Source organism: Cynoglossus semilaevis, chromosome 13 (genome assembly GCF_000523025.1).
Source record: "Cynoglossus semilaevis isolate Cse_v1.0 chromosome 13, Cse_v1.0, whole genome shotgun sequence".
NCBI lineage: Eukaryota > Metazoa > Chordata > Actinopteri > Pleuronectiformes > Cynoglossidae > Cynoglossus > Cynoglossus semilaevis.
This window is the reverse complement of record NC_024319.1, coordinates 1,877,013-1,887,012: the sequence shown is the minus strand read 5'-3', so window position 1 is coordinate 1,887,012 and position 10,000 is coordinate 1,877,013. Positions and strand designations below refer to the sequence as shown.

The 10,000-nt window shown below is 41.2% G+C and overlaps 1 protein-coding gene and 1 long non-coding RNA gene across 3 annotated transcripts in view; one reads left to right on the top strand and one right to left on the bottom strand.

The window, feature by feature from the left end:
* LOC112487910 (uncharacterized) overlaps positions 1 to 1,294 on the bottom strand; it is a 1,616-nt gene extending 322 nt beyond the window's left edge. The window contains exons 1-2 of the long non-coding RNA XR_003051454.1: positions 1,261 to 1,294; positions 1 to 815 (exon numbers count right to left, since the gene is read on the bottom strand). The exon at positions 1 to 815 is cut by the window's left edge and continues 322 nt beyond it. This is a non-coding gene — a long non-coding RNA (uncharacterized LOC112487910). The remainder of the gene's footprint in view (positions 816 to 1,260) is intronic.
* A 1,930-nt stretch (positions 1,295 to 3,224) lies between these two features.
* Positions 3,225 to 10,000, top strand: part of cops7a (COP9 constitutive photomorphogenic homolog subunit 7A) — a 13,394-nt gene continuing 6,618 nt past the window's right edge. Inside the window, exons 1-4 of one of the 2 annotated variants that reach the window (XM_025061330.1) lie at positions 3,348 to 3,362; positions 4,318 to 4,422; positions 7,188 to 7,310; positions 9,802 to 9,877. In XM_025061330.1, the coding sequence (XP_024917098.1) occupies positions 4,402 to 4,422; positions 7,188 to 7,310; positions 9,802 to 9,877 (220 nt within the window). In that variant the 5' untranslated portion in view covers positions 3,348 to 3,362; positions 4,318 to 4,401. Of the gene's footprint in view, positions 3,363 to 4,317; positions 4,423 to 7,187; positions 7,311 to 9,801; positions 9,878 to 10,000 lie in introns of both variants that reach the window. The other variant, XM_008322799.3, reaches the window with a different exon arrangement.

Genomic DNA, 10,000 nt, shown 5'->3' with positions numbered 1-10,000 from the left:
AAATGTACAAAATATAAAACCAGTAAAAAACTGTTTGAAGCAGAGCAGTGATTTTTACAGGAGTGTGTGTTTGTGTGCCGGGGGTGTAGCGCGGTGCAGCAGTGTCCTGACGTCACCCTGACAGATCCAGGACAACAAGAACTTTCAGGTACCGATGCTCAGTCCTTTGGACCAGGTGTTTTCTGGGTCGGACTTTTTTGACTCTGTCCAACAGGGAGATAAAGAAAATTACAATTTTGGAGTCGTGAGTCTCAGAACGTTTCTGTGACAGGGCTGAACGACTTCCTGTCTGTATCTGTGCTTCACCTGAAAGTGTAGGAGGGTGGAAGTCAAGAAGGTTGTGAAACAAAAGTTTTCATTTTCAAGTATAGTATATTTAGCAGTACACACGCAGTGAGGCCAGGGGGCAGTATATGCTGAGTGGGGAAGGCCGAGCTAATGTTGCTAACAAGGCTGTTATCCACTGAAAGTAATACAAGAAAATACAGAGAACCAAATACTTTCTGTGACTCTCAGAACCCGACTGAGGGTTGAGGGTTGTTTTGTGAGGATATCCTGTGTTTGAGATTTGAACACATGACTAAAGCGCAGACGTTTGCCACTGTAGATCAGCTGCTCCTTCAGACAGGCAGAGTGTGTGAACTCTCACGTTCACGTTGATATGGTGAAGTTTGAAGTGCACGGCCTCAGAGGGTGAGATCGGTTTAACTCCGCAGCAGAGCTGTGGGCAGAGCGGCACACGCGGCTCGATAAATCACGCAGCAGAAGAAGAAGAAACTTGATTTCAAGGAGATGTATCGCTGCAACACCAGAGCCTTCAGGGAGCAGTGGAGGAACAGAGCAAAGAGAGAGAGACAGAGTGTTAACAAGGACGCTGCTGACACGGAGCGGAGGACGAACCACGACGGCCTGCAGCAGTTCACGGTGCAACAAACACCTGGGGCGAGGACAACCACCGTATTTTTAATGATTGTGCGGCAAATGTAGTCACGTACTGAACCTTCTTTTACTCAACAGGTCAAACACGTTTTATACAGGTGTCAAATGTAATAATTACTGAACGGACCAGGACACTAGCACTTCCTGTTGTCTGTTACTTCCTGTCATTTATTAATAAAATCTTCGACCTTAGCCTAGCATGTCAACAACAAAATTATATATTATATATTATAAATATGTTCAGAAATATAGAATATATATGAATATATATACATATATATTAAAAGCAAAGCAGTGGTTCTCAAACTAAGGTTTGCCTACCGTACTTGACTTGTGTCGCTGCAGTCACTGTTTTAAACTGAAACTCTCAAACAGAGAAGTGGGAGAAGAATATTAACTGAACATGTGACCCTTCAGAGGTCGACGTGAACCAGTGAAACAACCACACGTGTGTGTGTGTGTGTGTGTGTGTGTGTGTGTGTGAGCTCTGAGTTGAGTTGGTTTTAAAAAGCGTTAGCCGCGTCTGTGTGTCGTAGATCACATGAAGGTTCTGGGGGAACTCTAAACGTTAGGATTCTTTACTGAACTGGTTCCAGCTCCACACCTGGGGATCTAAAAAGGTGAATAAACAGCTTGCATGCTGGGAACTGTTGTTTTCCTAATCAGGCTCCTGGGAACTGAAGATGGACCTTGACTGTTGGAGAAGTCAGACTGCTCTCCTGCCCCCTGTTGGCTGTTTGGCCTCCATGTGAATCCACACTGTTGTTGTTTTGCTCTTTAAGTAAAACTCTGAGTGTGTCTATCTGCCCCGCTGCCCCTCGGTGTCTGACTCTATTGCCCAGTCTGCATGATTATTCTCTCTCTCCTTCAGCTCAGTCTGCTCTTGGACGCCCATAATTGGCAATAAAAAAGACAAAGTGCTGGTTGGAGTCCAGTGAGGGTCACATAATGGAAAAAGCAGAAAAGTCCATGTTTGTGAGATAGATTTCCTACTGGGCCAACGCTCCGTGGCAGCCTCATCTGTTAGTGTGTGTGTGTGTGTGTGAGGACGCTCTCATTTACAACCAGCACCAACGGGACTGTATACACATGATCCATCACCACACACACACACACACACACACAAACCCTCGTTTTTGTGTTTTGTGAGCACATAAACACAAAGCATTCCCTCGCCCCCTTACCCTAACCTTGAGAGAGAGAGAGAGAGAGAGAGAGAGAGAGAACAGTAGTTACATGAAAAAAAGAGTGCCTCACAAAGATTAACATTTTAAGTTTGGATGGATCTTGGTTCAGATGTCTGATGAAGCTGGTGACCAGCTGACCAGCTGACCAGGTGACCAGCTGACCAGCTGACCAGCTGACCAGGTCCACAGCCATAACATGCGGACCACAGTACAAATAGTACAAATTTGTGGCACATTTTCTCATTTAAATCTGTAATTCCTAAACGGTCCCTTCAGTTATTTACAGATGTGATAATAAAACACTAAAAGAAAATAAACAACAGTTGTTTTAATTCGTTCATCACTGTTTACTCCACTGCTCTGCTCCAGTCTGGGACACTGACACCAGCACCACTGACCTGCTCCTGGTCCTTTGTATTCAGACGGTGTCGATGTCCACAGGGGTAAACATTGTAGTACTTTTTACTGGCGATGTAATAACTGTTGCCTTTAGCACCACCGTGAGGCTGACATCCTTCCTTATGTAGCCACTACAGGATGAATTCTCTGATGACTCGATACGTTTTTATAGGAGAGCCGTAGTAACTCAGCTCCCTGCTAAACTTTTATTATTTGGTAAAAAGTAATAATATACAATAAAACAGCCCTTTAGTTACCAACACGATGTAAGAGTTCACTTTCGAACTCGAGAGAGCGAACATAAACATAACCCTCACATAACGACGACCTTTCTTTGGTTAGCTGTGAATGCTAGTAATTATTACGTCACCATTTTAAGAATAATATCATATTCTTAAACCCTAATAAGAAAAAGCCTGTTGAATAGTATAATATTTGAACGTTCTTTTACTGAAATTCAATGCAGTTTGATATATATATATATATTTATATAAGTTGAATTTGCTACGTCATATGTTTTGTGTTCAGTAAAGAAGATTTGGTGACCTATTAAAAAACCAAATCCAAAAAAAAAAATCAAATTTTATAGCTTACATTTTTTATATATAAATTATTATAAATGCTAATGTCGTCCGACGTGGTGTAATCCACGTGAAATACAACAAATCACCGCAAAGTGACGCTGTTTTCTCTGGATGGAGTTTGGGCTCCGTCGATGATTGACAGCTTCCGTTGAGCCAACGTCATCTCTTTTCTGTCCAATCAGAAACTACGCTTCTTTGTTGTCGTACAAGTACCGACAGAGTGGCTATCTGTGTGAAAGCATCTCGTAACAAGGTAAGTTTCGACACTCAACCGTATTTTTCAACGTATGCGCTATCGGCAATGTGCGTTTGACGTTACCAGAGTATTTTTGGGTATGTTGGTGTTAAATAAGACACCAGAAAAGGCTTTAAAATGAGCTGAGGCCTTCTGGTTAGTTGACTGTTAGCAGCAGAGCTAGCAATGACACATTGGAACTTAACAACACTTGACGTGTTAAAAATCTAGTTTTTTAACACGTCATTATTAACACCCTTCCACTCGTAAACTCAAGGTCTTTGCCTGTTCTGTGTGTCATTCCCGAGGTGCTGATGAAAAAGAATGATTTAGATTTAGCCGGTTGGTGTAGCACCAAAGCTAACGTTAGCACAGGGGCTGTGTCTTCATCAGATTACAAGGTGTGTTGAACTGCGTCAGAAAGTTGATGAAAGGTAAACGCAAAACGTACGGTTTGTTTTGATTAATACGTCGATGTAATGTGGACTCGTACTCGGGTCCGATGACGTTATCACGGCTGTGGGCACGTTTTGGCTTCCGTTAGTTTGACGATATTTCCTCAAGTTTCACACAGGGAGTGTGGCTCAGTCATAATGACAGGAGAGTAAACTGGAGGTGGATTATGTTGAATATTATCTCACCTTTGAGATAGTTTAGGTTCAGGTCATTTAATTTTGAACTCATAGTCACAAGTTTTCCTTTTTGAAGTTTACACAATATTGTCAATTCAAAGTAAAACATGGTCAAGTCAAACGGTTCCAAGTCAGGTGAATAATTAATACACATGCTAACACATGTCTTTGAAAACCTCAAAAATGGAAAAAGATTTTGAAACTGGATCAACAACAATACAATTGTGATCAAAGTTGATTGAAAACCTGTTAAAATGATAATGAAGTATTTGTTTCATTTTCTGTGATAATGAAGCCATGATAATGAAGTATTTGTTTCATTTTCAAAAACTTCTTTAAAGGAACTAGATTGCAGTGCTTGGATGAGGCAAAGGAGCAGGTTGTGACCTGGTCTCACTTGTGTCGTCTGCCAGAATTCAACAAAAATGAAAACACCAACTGCAGATGTATTTATTTTTAATTTATCTATAATTTTGCTCTTTTTTTAACCAATTAATAAAACTAACAAATGTCTGTTAGTTGTAATTCTATGTCCATTCTGAGTGTTTTACATTGAAATCTTTTTGGTTTCCTTTTTTCCCATTTAGTTAATCTGAGTAGCTCAAACTATAATGGTCTTTTATATGTTTAATATTATATCAATATAGTATTATTTATTTATCAGCTGCTGCAGTTTCATTTATTTTCACGATCTCTCGTCAGTTTGCTTCATATAAGAACAAAACACGTTTAAGGAGTGGGTTCACGGTATTTGTTTTATCTGTCTCAGTTAGAGAAAAGGAGGAAAGTACTTCGTTATTCCCACTGGGGTAATTAACCAACAGCAGCAGGAACCAGAAATCACAGATATTAAGGCACTTGTGAAAATGAGACACTTGAGACTCACAGAAACTACGAATGTTTAAACCCTGCATACGTTTCCAGCTCCAGCCGTGCAGTTTGTTGTCCATAGACATTTAGTGTTTAATAACTGAACGGCTCCGTCCCAGGAAGGTTATTGTTGTAGTGGAAAATCATTTTGCTTCATGTTCAGCAAATGTAATAATGTTAGAGGCGTTGGCAGATGTTTCCGCGACACCTTTAGACACCGCCGTGTTGAAGGGATTTCATGGAAAACAATTGATTTGACTGTTGTTTTCAAAGAGCTGTTGAAGTGGAAGTGCTGGGCGTAAAAAACCAGAGTAAAAGCTCGCTGCTGCCACCGACGATTGGAAGTTGTTTTTGTCTCAGTAGCTTTTGTGGCTTTTTAGAACAATTTAATGACATTTTAGTCTGTGGAGAATCTCTGAGTGTGATCAAATTTATAGCTCAGTGACTTCAGATCTTTTCTCTCCTGGATTAGAGTCGACACACGGCAGGATATCTGTGGGTTTGTATCCCACCAAAAAGACAACTATTATTATTATTATTATTATTATTATTATTTGAAGTGTGAATGAGAGGGTATATGTCTCTGTGTGACCCCCCCCCTCCTGCCTCCCCCCACTCCCTCCTTCACACACACACCTCCCCACTCTACTCTCCCCCAGTGACCCTAGAAGATAAGTGAGTGAAGTATGACCCACCATTTTCAGTCCTGATATTGTTTTTATGCCGTGTCGTAAATATGGCCTCGTGTCGCGGCACATTTGTTTCCACTGATTCACATCTGATGTGTTTGTGTGTGTTATTCACCGCTGTCTCAGACTAAAGGCTGTTTCACTTAAGAATAAAGTCTATTCCGTAATGCAATATTTCTCAAACAGTGGGGCGGGCCCCTGTGGGGGGGCGCAGTGAGGTGCATAATTGTACCACTGCTGTAATGATAACAACCCTGCAGCCACTAGGTGGCAGCAACTCATACAGTGGTTTGTACAGATAAAAATATACATGTTATCAGGTATTTGAGCGTCGGGGGGGGGGGCATCACAGATTATTATTGAGAACTACTGCCTTAATGGAATGTTCCAGAAACAGTGTTTTTTTAGGTGTGTAAGAAAATATCAATACATTGAAATATTGCGATAATTCGTTTCACGATACTGTATTAATATTTGTCAGCACTATTAATGTTTATTAATTAACAATTAACATGCTAATATTTGATTGATGACCCTGTATCGTGATACGTATCGTATCGCCAGATTCTTGCCAATATACGCCCCCTATGTGCCTTCATGCCATATAACCCTGAGCTGTCCTGTCATTGGTCGGTGGTCGCTGTGCTCATTTTACTCACTGTGATAACTTTGCGTTTGGTTTGTCCTTTATTCCTAATGACTGTCTCTACATTCAGGGTTTTATGTTTGTGTTTTTCCTCGCTCTCAGTGTGTCAGGCAGTTACAGCAGGTACAGTAACAGCTGCAGGTGCTTCATTTGGCTGCAGCAGATGCACGTCCTTCTGTTCAGCCAACAGGGAAAGTGCACTTCGACTTTGATCGCGGTCCAGCGGGACCGCATTGGGAAGACGGATGTTTCAGATTCAACAGCCTGTGGATTCACACCAGCAGAGAGCGAGACCAGTTAGAACCAGTCGGACGGCAGCCTGGCCCGGCAGCAGGTGTCCAGACGAACTGGTGCAGTGATTTTCAGGGAAACGGCCGCTGGTAATGAAGCAGCGCTGATGTTTCTGTCATCGTTCTACTGGCTTCACTGGAACTTAACATCGATCACATCTGGGGGAGGGCGGGGTTGGGGGGTGGGGGGGTTACTGTGATGTTACAACAGCAGCCAGTGTCTGTGAGTCCACAGGACGTCTGCTCCCATTGGTCCAACCCAGACGTAGAAGTACGATAAATGACACGTAAAAGTCGAGGCTAGTATGATGGACATGTTTGGTGGGCCGGATTAAAATGCCAAACGGGCCACATCCGGCCCTCGGGCCGTAGTTTGCCCAGGTCCTCCAGCTGTTTCTGGTTAGAAGAACTGGTTTGTGATGGAACTGAAGTTTGTCTGTGAGCTGGTTCACTGGGCTGAGTCTCCATGACGTCGCTCCAATCCTCGCTCCTCTTCCTGTTGGTAAAACCTGTGTCTGACATGACACACACACACAGATGGTTCAGTCCAGACTGCTTCACTCTGAGAGAGGGGGGACAATGAGGATGGTTTTGTTTTCATCACGGCCACAGGAGTGTGTTGTTAAAGTGCCACACAAGTTGGAAGTGCACTGCTGGGCTGGAGCTGAGTTCTTTAGCCAACTCTAACCTGATAATTGTGTGTGTGGTTCCGTCAGATGGAGGTGGAGCAGCTCCTGTCTCTGTCAGGCTCAGCCCTGGCCCAGGCTGTCAGCTCCCTGCTGGAGACTCCAGGCCTCTACGTCTTCTCTGACATCCTGGAGCTGCCTAATGTCAGAGAGGTAAGAGAGCACACACACACACACACACACACACACACACACACACACACACTCCTCCCACGCTGTCTTATCTATTATAGACTCAGACCTCACACGGTCGTGCCGTTTTACAAATGAGTACGACACTGACAAATGTCGAACGATTAGAGTTATGTGGTGAAAACTGTGTGGGTTTTTTTTTTTTTTTTTTGAAGCAAATTTTTATTTCCCAACATCAGAGGAACATTTTCTCCTTAAGTGGAAATAATGTCGATGACAGTGTTTCAGTAGTGAAACATATCAGCAGCAGACACACACACGCACACACACACACACACACACACACACACACACATATATATATTTATAGATCTGATCTGAGCTTCAGTTTAATGTGTATATATATATATATATATGTGTATATATATATATATATATGTGTATATATATATATACATATATATATATGTGTATATATATATATATATATGTGTATATATATATACATATATGTGTATATATATATGTGTATATATATATATACATATATATATATATATATATGTATATATATATATACACATATATATATACACATATATGTATATATATATACACATATATATATACACATATATGTATATATATATACACATATATATATATATACATATATATATATATATATATATGATAAGAATCAACTTCTGTTTGGACTGAACGCCTCGTTCAGTCACTCAGACTCTTCAGCCCAGTCGGAGTCTTCAGGCGTCACTGCTGCTCTCTGGGCCGCACTAACTAACAGGAAGTGACAGAAGAGTCCACGGAGGCTGTGAACCTCCAGACTAACAAGTCATTAAAGGAGCTGGGAAGTTTTCCTGCTCCTCCATCACTCACCTCCTCCTCTCAGGACGTTGTCAGCATTGTCTCTCTCTCTCTCTCTCCCTCTCTCTCTACCTCTACCTCTCTCTCTACCTCTACCTCTACCTCTCTCTACCTCGACCTCTCTCTCTGTTTACTGATATTATTAGTTTGGTAGAGAAACTCTCCACAGATTGTGTTAAAGTTTAAGGACAAACTGGACGCTCAGATTTACAGCCTGTTTTCTTGTCAGCCTTTCAGAATCAACCAGCTCTGACGTGAGACAAATAGAAGGAGGATGTTTTTATACATTTGGAAAAGTTTCTTTATTTTTTCTAACAGTTGCTTTTAAAAGAAAATATGAATCTGACTCAAATGTTTTCATTTCACTCCAGACGTGTTGCGTCAGTTTCTATATGAAAAAATCAAGTGCTGTGCAGCGTCTTCATATACTGTGTCTGTGGAATCACTCTTTAACCACCAACAGCAGCAGCAGCAGCATCAGCAATAACAGCAGCATCATCAGCAGTCAGAATAATAATAATAATAATATTAAGGTCAGAGGTGGTCAGTGATCCAGTCCTGCTGTCACTGATCCAAATGACTGAATTATTAATCATGAAAACAGATGAAAAGAGAATCATGCTAAGATTCTCTTTAGGAGTGACAAGAATGGACAGGATCAGGAATGAGGTCATTAGAGGGACAACACAGACAGGAAGGTTTGGAGAAAAAGCTAGAGAAGAAAAAAAAATTCAAAAATTTTTTTTCCCAAATTTTTTTTTCAAAAACAAATTTTCAAAAAAAAATTTCAAAACAATTTTTTTCAAAAAAAAAAATTCCCAAAATTTTTTTTTTGAAAAAAAATTTGTTCTCAAATTTAAAAAAAAAAATTTTAAAAAAATTTTTTCAAAACAAATTTAAAAAAAAAAAAAAAAAAATTCTTCAAAAAAAAAGGGACAAAGCTGAAAGAAGAAGAAGAAGAAGAAGAAAACAGCCCTCAGAGATTTAGAAAAGTCTTAAGACTTTACTGACCGTCCTGATCTCAGTGAAGCTGGTCCAAAAATGGATTTGTTGTTCATTATTGATCACTTTGCTGATGTATCATTAATGAGGTGGTCTGTCAGTAGTCAGTTCTGTCAGTAGTCCAGAACAGCCCATCATTTATTGACCGAGTTTTCAAACGTTCTGCTTTGACCTCGAAAGAAAAAAAACGGTAAACTCCAGTGATCGGTCACAGGGAGTGGGAACTGAACCTGATCACACTGGTCTTTTATCGACGCTCTGGTTCATTACTACATGGTACAGGGTTCACACTCTGGTCGAAGTACCTCTGTGTACCATGGGTTTAATTTCATGGTATCAGTGTTCTCTATCACTGTATGGATTTAAAAACATTTTTTATAAAGAATGAACAGTCGACTCCTGCTGACGTGGGGTCATTTATTCCTACTCTCTTCTCTACGTGGCCTCAGTATTTTGTGAATTAACCTTGTTTTTGTTTAATTACATTTTCGGCTCAGCTTCTCCTCAGAACTGTTGGGTTTGCAGATGAAATGAAGCTGCACTTTTCTGTGGTGCCTCATTATCCCTGTGTTCTGCTGCCTCACACCCTCCTCTCTCTCTCTCCCCCCCCCCCTCCCCCCCACAGCTGGAGAACGGCCCTCATGCTCCAGTGTTCCAGCTCCTCAACCTCTTTGCCTATGGAACCTACTGCGACTACAAAGGTACTGCAGCTGCAGCACGGTGTAAATAAATAATACAGGAGTCTGTGACTCTTTTTATTAGCAGCTGTATATCTTTGCTGCGAGGCAGGACACCGTAAACCCCCCCCCCCACACACACACACA